The sequence below is a fragment of the Hakea prostrata genome, chromosome 5 (genome assembly GCF_041222555.1).
Source record: "Hakea prostrata isolate BN-2017 chromosome 5, UWA_Hpros_2, whole genome shotgun sequence".
In the NCBI taxonomy this organism is placed as follows: domain Eukaryota; kingdom Viridiplantae; phylum Streptophyta; class Magnoliopsida; order Proteales; family Proteaceae; genus Hakea; species Hakea prostrata.
The window spans coordinates 52,638,803-52,653,658 of record NC_142604.1 but is presented as its reverse complement, the minus strand read 5'-3'; the positions used below and the strand labels follow the sequence as shown (position 1 = coordinate 52,653,658).

The 14,856-nt window shown below is 40.0% G+C and overlaps 1 protein-coding gene across 5 annotated transcripts in view; it reads right to left on the bottom strand.

The window, feature by feature from the left end:
- Positions 1-3,773: 3,773 nt before the first annotated feature.
- LOC149016479 (phosphatidate cytidylyltransferase 1-like) overlaps positions 3,774-14,856 on the bottom strand; it is a 64,369-nt gene continuing 53,286 nt past the window's right edge. For 4 of the 5 annotated variants that reach the window (XM_089154616.1, XM_089154612.1, XM_089154613.1 and 1 more), the window contains 2 exons: positions 4,653-4,736; positions 3,774-4,492 (listed from right to left, as the gene is read on the bottom strand). In XM_089154616.1, the coding sequence (XP_089010742.1) occupies positions 4,412-4,492; positions 4,653-4,736 (165 nt within the window). In that variant the 3' untranslated portion in view covers positions 3,774-4,411. The remainder of the gene's footprint in view (positions 4,493-4,652; positions 4,737-14,856) is intronic. The other variant, XM_089154615.1, reaches the window with a different exon arrangement.

Genomic DNA, 14,856 nt, shown 5'->3' with positions numbered 1-14,856 from the left:
TAGGGTTAAGATCATGGCGATGATCATAGATCTTAAAGAATAGAATGAGATCATGGAATAGATGGTTGCAAGGATGCAGCATCTTCTTCCTGATCTCAATCAAGAACAAGATCGAAGAAAAGAAATTCGTAATGTCGAAGTGATTACTAACCTTGAATTGTCAGAACAAAGATGAGAAGCTTCAAATCTGCAGAGGAGTCTTCGAAATCACCAGAGAGAGTTTTGGAGAGGTCTTCTCACGTTCAAAAAGTGTTTAGGAGGCAGCCGTAGCAAAGAAACACGAAGTAGGGTTTAAATATGAGTAAAAATCCCTAAAATTACATTTTCTCGGATTTGACAATCCTTTGGTCGAGTGGTCCAGTCGACCAAGGCAGACAGTAAGGTTCAAACAGGGAATTGAAGGATTAAATGGGCTCTAAACCTTATGGGCTTTTGCACACACATCAAGTGACATATCTAGTGTATAGAAATACCTTCAAACCAAGTCAGATAACACTCCAAGTCCTTCAACTAATCTCATCTTCAGACAGGTGCAACTTCCTTTCCAAATCTGCACAGACTTCCAAGTATGGAACTCCATCATCAACATCCATGGGTTCAGATTCAAACACCATGTCTTCTATTGAGATGGCCCATAGTTGGCTTCTTCCTTTACTCTGGGTCTTCGGATCTAAAAACAACCAGGTCACCGGGTCAAGGTCAAGGTTAGGTTAGGGCTGGGTTTCACAGGGTGGATGTGACAAATAGGGTATCTAGGTTAGGGTTAGGTGGGTTCCCAGGTACGACCCAAGTACCAGTATGGAATACTATCATAGTGCCAATCAATAATGATAGACATCGTCTTGCCCGCTAAAAAAATAGATGGAAGTGTGAGCTTGATATGGATCCCAAGCTACAAAAACACAAGCCCACTGAAAAGAAGGCTAGAATAGAAGAAGAAGAATCTTTTGAAGATATAGATTAGTTTGATAGACTTTTTTATTTCTTCTAGTTGTAATACTATTAGAGTTTATTTCCGCATTATTCTTTTACTCTGATCATTTTGGTATCATTTTTTCAAACTCTAATTATGTTTTGAGATCCGTTCATTGATTATTTCTTTTAATTACATTAATACAATGATTATTTTTTGCGCGTGATTATACTACTGTGCTATATGGGAGATCTTCGGGGCTGTGGATCATACCTCTGAGTTTTGCAATTAGGTAGGCGGGGGGGATGTGACATAAACGACTTCTCTGACGTGGATTGACATTCTTTCACAGCTAGGAGTAAAATAATACGTTTTTGGGCAAAAATATCATTAAATAGGGGTCTGAAACATAAAATCCCAAAAATACCCCTTTTCTTCTGTAGGAACCAGATTGGGTCTCTGGGGTTGCCCTACCCAATCGACCCTACCGTCAAAATTGATCCAAGAGTGAGTTTCACGGGCAGTTGCTCTTGGACCATTAGAAGGTCCCCAATCTGTCAATGTCCATGTCAGTTCTTCTTCCGAAACTTAGCAAAACTCCAAATTCATCATCTTCATCATCCAATTCAATTGGTATGGTCTCTATTTGGATGGCCCACAACTATCTTCTTCTCATGTTCCGAGTTCTTGGACCAACAATACGAGTTTCAGGTTAAGATCATTAGAGATTTCACCGGTGAATATCTTAATACATGTTAACCTAGATGTAGACCAGCACGATTAGGATACTAGAATACACCTAGGCATCATTCCATCCTGCAACTTGTTACATGTTCATATGTGGATTGTTACCTCACAAGTTCTTTTGGACTTATACCTTTGGGGAATATTTTCAGATATGTATGTAGGTTACGATGGACCCATTGAGTAGGAGATCCCTACTCCATTGGAGACTTAACGAGGTATCGGCTGTAGAGGCTTATGAGCCACATAACAGATCGTGTGCTTGCATAGAGTGCTTTTATGGAGCTCCATTCTACCTTAGAATTTCCTTTCTTTGTTGGCATTTGGGATGATATTTTGGGATGGAATTCAATTGTCAAATGTTGATTAAAAGTAGTAATTAGACATTTACATGCACTTCCATTCCTTTCATGAGATAGTTCACATTCTTTAAAATTTATACGTGACATTTATTCCTTTATCCTCATGATTATTATTTATATTGACTGTTTTGATTCTGGCATTCATGATTGTTGAACTTGTGACCTTGGACTAGTCCGCGGGCAGTCAGGGTAGTCCAATACCATCGGGTGGGGTGTGATACTTACGCCACTTTTCTTGTTCAAGGTCGAACCCTCGTTTCACCCGTTTGGTTCAATCCGGCTGGTTTGATCATTGTCTTGGACACTATTAAACTATTATTATTATTTTTTAAATCCTATAACTACCCTTTGAATGATCTGAGATTATCTAAATAGCCTTACCAAGAATAGAGGGAAGAAAGAGCGAACAGTAGTATGGCACCGTCAACTTCATTTAAATACTGTTCATTTGTTACACTAATGAAGGTACTGAAGCTCATCTCAGCTTTTCCTCCTCCGTCGTGTTCATCTACATCAAAATATGGATATCTTCTTCAGCTTGTTTTATGTTTAATCTACTGTTGTCTATCACACTGCTTTTTCCGTCATTACCCAAGTTCAATATTCCCAGATAGCGATTTTGGGAGTTCTGAAAATTTCTCTAAATATTTGCAGAGTTTGTTTGCCGAAACCAAGTTACCCCCATCTCTTAAGGATTTTTTATTTAAGAGAGTGTTCTTTGCTTCAAATCCTCTGTTTCCCAAGCTCTAACAGAAAATGAAAAAGGATAGTCGGTAACATCACTAACGGTCTTATTATCCGAAAACTTAAGGGAGAAAAAGAAAAGGATAGTCGGTAACATCACTAACGGTCTTATTATCCGAAAACTTAAGGGAGAAAAAGAGGCATTTACTCTTTTTTTTTTTTTAACCCACGACCTCTTCACTAAGATCTTTTCAGTTTTCACTTGAGGTCTTGGTTTCACCACCAGAACAACTTTGTTGGCTAAAGAAGCATTTACTTATTAGAGAGATGGCTTATTAGAGAGATGGCGTGATTTTATCTATTTTTAGTTTTTTTACCGCTTTAAATTTTAACCAGTTTCTTTTCTTCAAATCCTCTGTTTCCCAAGCTCTAACGGAAATGAAAAAGGATGTATATTACTAATGGTTCTCAATCTATCCATTACAAATACCTCAAAAATCTGACAATAATCAATGAGTACACAGGAGTACGAAGCGTCAACTCATACTACTCAAGGGTAAAGAGAAAATAAAGATTAGGTCTCCAACATAGTGACGCTGCTGCTAAAAAGTTGAAAGCTATGGAAATGGCTCCATGAAACTTGATTGCGGTCACGAATGGCTCCATAAAGTGCGAACTTGTGAATGGTTATGGGTTGGTTTGGTAAAACAGACGGGTTTGCCACCAGCTGCAGGTCCAGCTGCTATTAACCGAGTTGCAAGCTGGTTAGTTTGGAAGAACGACAGGGTTTTTGCCGCAAAATACCAGGTTCAGCTGCTGACAAGATAACAAGCCAATCGGGTTCAATTTTGGCAGTTAACCACTCACGGCTGCCCGTCCACGTGCTCCGAGCTTCAACAATAGAGCTCTTGAACTCCAAATTTATGGTGAAAGGAAAAACAAGGGGAGTTACTCGAGAATGAGAGACGGATAGATGAAATCTTTTCACCCCATTATACAAAAAGGTACAATGACCTTTACACCTTTACCACAATCCTCACAAAAAAGGCATTTCTTTACCAAAAAAAAAAAAAAAAAAAGGCATGTCAATGTCTAAAGGTCTCCATTTTGAGATGCCAAAGCAATCTGCTCAAGAAAATGTTAGCCTGCAGGTGGAACGCCTAGAGTCATGCAGATACACCACCTCCCCCTCTGTAAAGGATATAGGATTTAGGTATCACATGTCACATACCATATCAACTTTCACAATCAACCAAAATTGATCTTGGTATTGAGATAAGTTTTCTCATAACACTAAAATGCTTCTCCGCACGTAATCAGGAGCATGTCAGATTTCAAATACATTGTACCGTTAAAGCCAATTAAGTCTCTAGGCTTATAAAAATCAATCTGGTGATACGGGTTTTTAATTTGGGCGTTTATGAGAAGACAGCCGGGAAAGCCATTTGATTCTCTCCTCTACAAAATTGCTTGAGTGAATAAATTAGTGAAAGAGACATTTGGAAACACTTAAGACCCCACATAATACAACATTTGGAAACATTATGCTTAAGCCTCTGCTTTGTAGGAAGGCATCTTTTTTTCTTCCCACTCAGTTTCAAATGTGGTTCCACTGAAAAGCAGAACCTATGTACACAACATGCCAGAGAAAACGTCTTCGACAAGTTAAAAGTTAACACCACCTTCAGAATATTCCACATCAGTGCCATCAAATTTCTCTGCCATGAACAATCTGCCCAAGCTTCATATACAAAGCCAATTGCTCCCCGAAACTAAGGTTCCTCAATATCTACATGTTAACAACAAAACCAGCACATCAGAAATTTGTCTCAATTCAAACCTGAATTCAGCAGTAAAGCAGTTAAGAACACAAGCACATATATACACAGGCGTCCATCCAAACATGACTCAAAACATACAAAAGAAAAATTGAAAGTTAAACACTTCACCTGATCCAATATCATCTCCACTGAGTAGCTCTCACGCACAATAAATGACTGATGATAGATGTATGCAAACACGGCCATCACCATCTGCACAGAAAACATCATTATTAAGCACAGCATAAACTTCCAAATGTAAATTATTACAAAATATAATTATCAATATGCATGCTCCATGCATTCAAAGAACTGCTAAACAACCACCAAATACCAACTCCACCCCCCCCCCCCCAACAAAAATAAAAATAAAATAATAATAATAATTAAATAAATAAATTCTCCATCTGTGAGTTTGCTTGGCAGGTGTAGAACAATGAGCCTCAGTCACGGAATACAATGTTTTGAGTTCGCATGAAGAAAGCGGTACATAACGTGGGAGGAAGGCTTCATAGGACAGTTTTCAATATTAAAAAAAAAAAAAAAAAGAACAAAATAACTAAACCTGACAATAAATTAAATGAACACTGATAGGAACCAGAGGTAGAGCCTAGCATCTACTTGCACCCATCCCAGTAAAGAGAAGACAAAATAGTTCAGATTATGTTTTAACACCCAATGGATGACAACATACCCAAGTCAGGTAATTTCCGTATCATTGTTAAATCCCAGGTTCATCTCTGTCAAATATTTAGTCAAAGCTGGCCCAAAGAAAGCCTAGGGCCTAACCAGTCTCTACAGCCAAAAGAAGCCACGATTAATGGCAGGCCTGTAGGAAGAAGGGAAATGGCTGAAGAAAATCAGAGATGCAGGGGAACAAGAAGAAGCTTAGGAGGTAAAAGAGAGAGGGGAAGAAGAATACTCACACACACACCCACACACAAGCTCTTCCAAACATAAATCTAAACTCATCCATTCAATCTGTCCTTCATGATGGGGGATTACATAATATATACAGAAAATCAAGAGTGCACCATAAATCTATTTTTGTACTATTATTTGGAATAGTATTTTAAGAGTTATCTAACAGTCCTGGTCTAGGTTTGGATCATAGTTATATTGGGATCACCTAATTTGAGTCCAATTTGATTCTCCTTTTTTAGGGCTCCATATTTAATCTTAGAATTTGGACTGGAGTCTTCTAGAGTTAGTTATGGAGTGTTTATTGTGCAAGTTAAAGTCCTAGTTAATTAGTAATCAGAGTTGGAATTAATTAGACAGCCACTTAATATTCTAATTGGTTTCCAAACTTAAAGTACTCTTTGATTTCTTTATTTAAGGATATAAACAAAGCCCTCAAACCACATAATTGCTAATTTGAACTGAACAAAATAAACCTGAGTTCGGTGGCAAGTCAAGTCGTGGCTTCATGGAAGGGCCAGGGCAGTTTTGTGAGATGTCTTCTTCAATTACAGCTTTGTTTTCCAATCTCCAGCAGCAATTCTCAACCTTGGCAGCAGCCTCCTTCCATCAACCAAGTATGGTCCCTCCCCTCGCATACCAGCCTCTCCTCCATCCTCTCTTAGCTCATGCAGACCCTCCCCCACCCATCCCCTCTATCGCAGACATCCCCAGCCTCCTTCTAAACCCTGCTGCACCCTTAGGATCCCACCTCTTCAACTTTAGTTGATCCCCTACCCCTTCGCTAACCCTAGACCCTTAGTACAGCTCATCCCCCTTCCCCTACCATGCTCTTTCCTTCTTTTTTAACTTGCGGCAGCCTAGGAAAACCAGAAAAACCAAGTTACAGAATTTTCCCTAACCCAAGAAAGACCAACATTGCAAAAAAAGAAAGAAAAGAAAGCAAGATCCCATTAAGAACCCCACAAAAGGTCAAGATAGCAAGAAAAGAATAGCAAGATTCAATCAAGAATCATAGGACAGCAACCTACCTGCACCTCGATTCATCCCTAGACCCAACCACAAGCCCCAAAACCCCATTCTTCCTTTGCTGGAAGACTTTAAACCCTAATTTCCCTTAGGCACAAGCCTGAAACCCCTTTATACCTATACCTAGGCCCACTTCGAGTTCTGAATCTGACCCAATAGCAAGGTTACTAGTTCCTACAATTCATTGTTCCTAAGCCTGGCCATCCCATCTTGGGTATTGTTGGGGAACTTGAAGCCCTAATTCCTCCAAGAAATATTCTGTAAGATGACTGGTTCTTAAAGAGAGGATCCTGGAGTGAACCCAATTTTGGGGTTTAATATCATAACTCAAAACCCTAGAATTTGGTTTACATCAGCCAGGCGTGGCTTGCTAGATTGCATAAAGCAATGGTGTCTATGGCATATGAGTAGAGTAATGTTGATCACTCGCTCATCAAAAAGACAAGTATCAAGTTACCATCTAATTGTCTATCTTGAAGATGATGATCCAGAAATACAAAAATTGAAAAGAATTCCTGAGTCCTGAATTTGAAATCGAGGATCTAGCAGAACTAAGATATTTTTTAGGAAAATTAAGATACCTTCTAGGGATTGAAGTTGCTCATTCAACTAAAGGCATATTTCTATCCCAAAGAAAGTTTGTCCTGGACTTGTTATGTAAAATAGGCTTACTAGGTTATCTTCTAAGTAAACTCCTCCAGAAGTTGCTATCCAACTCAAGGGCAAAGAAGGGGAACCTGTTGATAAAGGACACTATCAGCAACTAGTGGGCTAATCAACATACCCTATACACGGCCTAAGATTGCTTCTGCAGACTGCAGTTAGTATTGGGAGTCAGTTCAGGCACAATCCGTATTCCAATCATATATTTGTCATCTTCCGAATTCTTCACTATCCGAAATCAGCTCCAGGCAAAGGTGTTCTACCCCAACATGATCATTTCCTTAATGAAGCTTACACTGATGCAGACTGGGGAGGTTCACATGATTGGAAGTCCACATCAAGATACTGTACTTTTGTAGGCAAGAATTTGGTCTGGCCACTTGGCGAAGCAAGAAGCAAAATGTTGCAACATCTAGTGCCAAAGCATAATTTTGACCTACGGCATAAGGGATTTGTAAGTTACGACAATTACGTGGTCTACTAGAAGATATGGGTGTGTTAGTGATGTAGCATTGTAACCCCTTCTACTGATAGTGACATTGTTGTCATGCAACCAGGGTCTTCCAAGATGATGTCTATTAGCTTCATGGGGATGACATCCACCAGATTTCCTCAGGTCTGGCACTGTTGATAAAAGACATCCCATAGGATTGGGGGTGCTATTCTATCTTGCCGTCATGTGCCTTCCTTTCTGACAAAATCCTCTAGCACCACATTGACACTGTTACCATTGTCCCTTATCATTTGGGCCAAATGTTTACCTACCTGTACTCTTGGTTGCTTTGCTTTCTCTGAGCTAACAAAGTTTCAGCCCATAGGGACTTATCAAATAGGTCCTGAAGGTCCTACACATCAGTAACTCCAAGGGCCATCTAAATTTCATATTCCAGTCCAAGCTTAAACTTGGTCATGGACTGGAGCTTGCTTTCCCCGGTTCTTGTTCCATAGGCTAGAGAATCAAACTGCTGCATGTAATAGGCCGGAGACATGTCACCTTTTTCAACATATGAAGTTGCTCCAGCAATCTGGTTTTATAATGCTCTAGCAGGTATCTGTCCATCAGATCCCTCCTTATCTAGTTCGATGTGTTAAATCCCCTGCCTTTGTAGTATAGCTCTCTTTTTATAGTATTCCACCAATCTCGCACAGCACCCACTAGTTTAGCTCATGCCAATCTCATCTTTCTATTTTTAGACAACCCGAACCAGTCAAGATAGTCATCTAGGGCAGCCCTCCAGTAGTAGAATACCTGTGGATTAAGGGAACCATTGAACTCCTTGAGTTTTAGCTTGACTTTGTGACGGTCTACACCTCTCCTCTGGTCTTCTCCTCTATTGAAGTAGAACCGAATGTGCTCTTCAAGGGTGACTCGGGTTTGATGGCCTCTTCCTTGTGGTGGTCTCTTCAGTCTCATACCTATCATACATCGGGTTCTCATATCTCAATTCCTGAGTATGACCATTCCTTTCTCAGTCTTCCTTGTGGACTCTTAAGACGGTAGGCCTCTCCATCAGCATCATCCCTGTGTCTGTAATCCCACTAGTCTCTCTTCGATGAGGAATGTATACTTGTGAACTAATTCCCGGGGGAAGGGGATGAGCGGGTACTTCTCTGTAGTTCTGTTCTAGGGCAGTCACTCTTATTGTTTAGCCCTTGTATTTTGGCCACTACATCATTCAAGGTGGTCTGTATGACTTCCAACTGTCTGGCTACTGCTGATTCATTCATAGCTCTAAAACCACTTGATGTAACCCCCAAATTGAGGACCAGTTTTCAGGATCAATCCAAGTGAACCAGCAGTATATTAGGGTTTTAAACACCTTGCAATTAGGTTTTCTAGGGCAATTAAGAGGTGGACAGCAGCCGATTAGGGCCAATTACACCTTGCGGTCAGAGGAATTTGACTCCTAAACCCTGCGTCTAGGGTTTCTAGAGGTCTAGGGTGACTTAGGTTGATGGGTGAGAGATATAGGGTTCGACCAGTAGGGTTAGGGTTAGGTTTTGGTAAAATTAAACCTGAATTTTTCTGTTTTAATGTTCAGATTCAAGGGTTCGAAGGTAGGGTAGGGGGAGGAGATGATGATCCTAAAGTGGAATGGGGTTGGGATGACGGGTTTGTAAAAAATAATTGAAAACTAAGGTTAGGGTTTCCAGGGTTTTAAGGAAAAAACAAGGGGAAATTAGGTTTTACTAGGGCTTCAGATGGAAAAAATAGTGCTGAGATGGGGATAAATGTGAGTGAAGGGAAGGGAAAGGTGGTCCTAAGAGAGTAAGGGAGTTGGGGCTGGGAATTAGGAGTTACTGGAGAACTAGGGTTTTGGAGAAAATCTGAGATTCCTAAGCTGCCGAAAGTAGAAAGAAGAAGAAAAAGTAAAGAGGGGCTGGGGAATGGAAGGGACTGAGGGGAATGGGTTAGGGAGGGGTGGGGTAAGGTTGCCGCAAGGATTGGGGAAAGGGAAGGGCTTGTGCAGCATGAGGGCTGGGAGCTGGGATTTGCAGAATTTATGGTTAAGGGTGGGGAATTGGGGCTGCAATGGGAAGGAGCAAAAAAGGAGGATAGAGGCAAGGGGTCGGGTTTCACTTACTTGCTGTAGGTAATGATGGGGCTTGAAGAACTTGAAATTAATAAGCACACACAGCCGCAGGCTTTCCCTCCTAGAGAAGAATCCATGACTCCACTCCTCAATATCCTTCGATCACAAATTTTATTAGTCATCAAGTTGCCCTGTTTACACATGAATGACTCTATTTATAGCTCTTTCACATGAAGGATTTCCTTAATAGGTCTCAACAAACAAGGAGTTCTATTTCAAATAGAACTCGCACTCTCACTACAACTCAACTAGGAAACCAATTAAAGAAAGAATCCTGTTGGAAGGACTCCTAATCATATAATAATTGCAGAATTTTAATGAAACTCCTAACCTAAAGAAAGATTCCGATTTGAAATAGGATCCCAACTTGAGTCTCCTACTTGGACTGGGACTCTAAACAAGGACTCAAGTGGCAAAGTAAAAATAGCATAGGACTCCTAAAATTATGCTGCATCTAAGCAGAACAAAAGGGACTCAAAAAGGGGTGGTAAAATGACCAAAGTGCCCCCATGTGGTTCGGCTTTTCTGTAGGGCCACATGTTTTTTGGCTGGTGTACCTTCCTTTCTCTACGGTTTAGGGGCTTCTCTGAAGAAAAAAGGGGGTGGGGGGGCGTCCTCCTGGCTACATCATTTCTCCCTTTCTTTAAATCATCAATTCCTGAAGGGACAAGTGAAATTCCGTTGCCCTGACTTGATGCTTCTGAAATCTTCAAAGGCCTTTCCTCTCGTTTCATGGGGTGGGATCACTAGGAGCTCTTGCTTTTGGTTTCCACTCTTCTGGTTTGTCCTGACTCCTGAGGACCTGCTGACGTAAACCAAGTAGGAAAAAAAATGATGTTACTGCTGTACATTATTAGCCGAAGTTTCAAGGGTTTCTTGGGGATTGTGGCAAAGGGAATTGAGGGTTTTAGGCTTGTGGCTAGGGTTTCAGGTGTTAGGATGCGCTGGAATTGATAGGGGAATGAAAGAGCATTGCTGTCCAAGAGTTTTAATTTGATTTTTTTTTTTCTCTTCAATTCTGAAATTTCTTACTTTTTTCTGTTACACAATTTTCCAGGTTGAATCAAGTTGCGCAAGAAGGGGGAGGATTATCTAGGGCTTCTGAGTGTGGGGGAGGGTCTGTTGGTTGCAGCCAAAGGGTTTAGGAGAGGGGTAGATGCTGTTCCACTAGAGATTAGGTTAAGGGTAGAATTGCAGGATTATGGAGTTCCAGCTTTGGAAGATACCAGAAACTTGCCGATGATAGAGGGAAATAAAGGGAGAGAGCTTAGGAGGGTTAAGGGTTGGGTTTTGTGGCTGGGATTTTGTACTTGTTGTATCTTGAGGGAGAAGGGAAGGAGAACTATTGTTGCTGCTGTAGCATGCTGAAACAATGAAGAAAGTAGACACACAAGCCTGCCACAGGGTTTCCCTCCTAGGAATCCCTACTCAAACCTGATCGAAACCTCCTTAGCTATAACTCTCAGCAATTTTGTTGGAATTCAAAACAAGTTTTGCTACATTCCAGGGCCCTGAAATTATAGCCAAAATAAAAGACTCCAAGTAGAATTCGATGCTTGGGAGTTGTACTCTAGAAAGACGAAGAACTTAATCTTTAACTCAAAAACTCCTACACCCTAATTACAATCTGAAATTCAAATAATATTTGACAGCTAACAACTTTACTAGGACTCTTTTAATTAAGGAGAATACCACGTAAATAAGACTTACTAAACTAAAAGTGGTTAAAATGTAAGAAAATGATAGAAATACCCCTAGGGTGCACATGAAAGTGGCGGTTGTTTACTTGTTGCGGTTTCTATCAGGGGGGGGGGGTGTTTATAGGTTACATCACCTATTTCTTTTTAGCTTCCCCCTGGGACATTGAGTGGTAGAAAGACAATCTTCTGGCCACAGTGTTCATACACACACTTCTTCTCCCTGCTAGTGATGGTGACATTGTTGCCGTACAACCAGGGTCTTCCAAAGACGACGTCTGTTAGCTTAATGGGACAACATCACACCAAGTTTCTTCATAGTAGGAATGTAAGCTTACTGGTACAAGGCACTGGGAAGTCACCTCAAGTTTGGCAATGTTAAGAAAATACACCTTGTAGGGTTGGGGTGCTTTTCTATCTTTAGTCCTGCCTTTCTGACAAAATCCTCTGATACCACTGTCCACTATTGTCTGGGCCAGATGTTTACTTGTCTTTACTATGGTGTATAAAATATTTACTCATTATCTCTAACACTCCCTTTCAAGCTGGAGCATACACATACATAAGAGCTCTGGCTTAGACAAATAAGATTAAACTTGAAAGGCAACAACAATCTTGAACCATGTAGCATTTAGACACCGACATGCTCAAATCAGCACACCAACCCATGTCTTCACAGCAACCAATGAGAACAAACACCAAGCACCCTTCTAATAGAGGTCTCAAAATGCATCATACAACAATAGAGAAGTTGATGTAGGACAGCCCTAGAAACTAGGGTATTCTACAAGAAATGGGATCTTAAGCCAACTAAGACACTACAAGGGATGAGGGGAGGGGTTTGCACAACACACAATTGATTCCACACTTAGAGAACTATGCGGAATAAAAATTTCAGCAAAGAAAAACATAAATAACATGCAAAATCATAACTTAAGGGATTAAGGAAGAACAAATTAGATCTAATCATCCAATCCACAGAACTAGGCAAGGGAGTTAGGGCATTACATTCAAGGAAATAAATAAAACTCAAGCAAGTCATAATATAATCAACTTTATTCAATATTGGTGTGAGTTACATCCAATGTAGAAAGACAAAGAAAATTCACACTCCCAAACCCAAATCAACCAACAAGCATTAAAAGATATTTTTTTCTCTTTAGTGTTTGAACAAGAAGGCAGCAAAGCAAGATTGTAAGATGGGCGCAGCAGGAACTATATATAACTACTAGAAACAAGCTGCAATAACAATGCAACCATCAGAACATAGAGATGAATGCAAGGTAGTCGTAGGGCATTAAGAGGATTGCCCTAGAGAAGATAGGTTAGAGAAAATAAAAGAAATGGAAGGGGACAATAGAGAAGGAAAATAGACTGACAGAGCTGCCGTGAAGAACAGCAAGGTAGGAGAAGAAAGAAGCAGAAAATATACAGCAGAGGGTTGTGAGGTTCTGAGAGGAGAGAAAAATTCCCAGGTAAGAAAACATTTTTAAAAGATCAGGACCAGATAGAGGAGAGGATAGGGGATTTTTCTAGATAAGAAACAAGAACAAAGGAATGAAAAATTGACCTGTGGAAGATGGAGAAGGTAACACCAGCAAGAGGGAGAGCCCTAGTTCAGCCAGGAGAGAGATTTCTAATTCTTCATGATGCCACAATGTTGGTGGTTACCAAATTTAAAGGAAAAAAATAAATCAATATCCTAAAACAACCCCATCATAATAAAAGAAACAAACTAAAATTCTACAACTCCAAGATATGAAAAGAAATCCCTAAACTACCCTTACAAAAATGACCCAATAAATACTAATACTAAAATGCAAAAATAAACTTGGTTTGGACCATGGTCCTAAGGGTTCAGATGTCTCTGGTAGCCAAACCACATGGAAAGATTCTGTTGCCTTCGTCTTTGATGGTAGAGAGTGATGGGCGGTGGTTGTGGTGTGATGTCCCCATCAGAAGTCCATCAAAGGTAGCACCAAATAGCTACAAAAACCAACAAAATGTAGCACCGTAACAGCTACATAAAAGTCCATAAATTGCAGCTCCAATGTGTGCACAAAAAATCTCATGAAAGTGTAACTCCCATGGCTACATACATCCATAAAAGAGTACCTCCAATGATTACACAAAAGCCTATCTCAAGGAAGGCAGTCCAGCAATAAGACTCACTCTTGAGTCCATTAAAATCCAGAAAAAGTTAAATTTCTTATGTTGGGAATATGGATGCACAACCATAAACGAAGAAAAACGCAAGCAAAATACACACAAGGAATTTAATGTGGTTCGGCAAAACTCTGCCTGTGTCCACCAAAGAGAAAAGAAGTTCCAGTATTTTCAAGAAATCTCACACCTCACAAAGTGCTGCTCCTTTGCTTGCCCCCAATCCTTGACCTTGGGATAGTTCCCCAATCCCCTACAAGGATCGATATACAAAGACTATTTATAGGGAAACCTAAAACCCTAGTCCCATATAATTATAATTTTACCCATGCTCAAGTAATTGATCCAAAACCTTATCCAATTACATATACAACCTACCCGCAAAATACAAGACACCCAAACCCAACATCTTATAGTCAACATCTTCAATCTCCCCCTCATGTGTATTATTACACGACCAAAAGCAACCAATAATCACCCTAAGTGACAAATATCTCAAGGAATTTCATAACTGAGAATCCCAGCAATAAAATCCCAATGTCTTCACCCATCCTCACACAATGATAGAGAAGAACCCAAACGGATGTGAATGGCAAATAAGGGAAAAGGAATGGAAAAACTGTAAATATCACAAAATTGAAATGAAAATAGCCAGAATGTAATTAGAGAAATCCCCAAAAGGAAACACCAAGAAAGGCCAAAGAGTAAACTTGGAAGCCTAAATTTAAGAAAACACTGTGGGAACCGATCCTAATTAAATATAGAAACAAACAAAATGGAAACATAAAATAAAGCAAGTCTAGGGATCACCAGAATCAGGAACAGAACCAAAAACCAGAATCAAGAACCGAATCGAAAACGGAATCAGAAATAGAACCAGAAAATAGAATCAGAAAACACAACTAGAAAATAAAATCAGAAAACAAAAACCAGAAAACAGAATCAGGAAAGAGAATAAGAAAACAAACAAGGAACAGAATCAGAAAACCAGAATTAAGTCCTTCAATAGATATCCAAACTGTAAACCAAACTTTGAACCAACCAGATTTTTAATCAGATTTGAACCATGTATTTAATCAACAAATCGAACCAGCTGAACCAACTAAACCCATAACCAATTGACCATCTTCTTCCTTAGCAGATGAGGAGGAGGACTCAACCAGCGTGAAACCATCGAGCTTCTCCTCTCTTTCTTGGATATGAGAATTACTCCTCATTTCCATCGTTCTCTTCTTCGCATGGTGGCAAAACCCCTTTTCTCTCTGC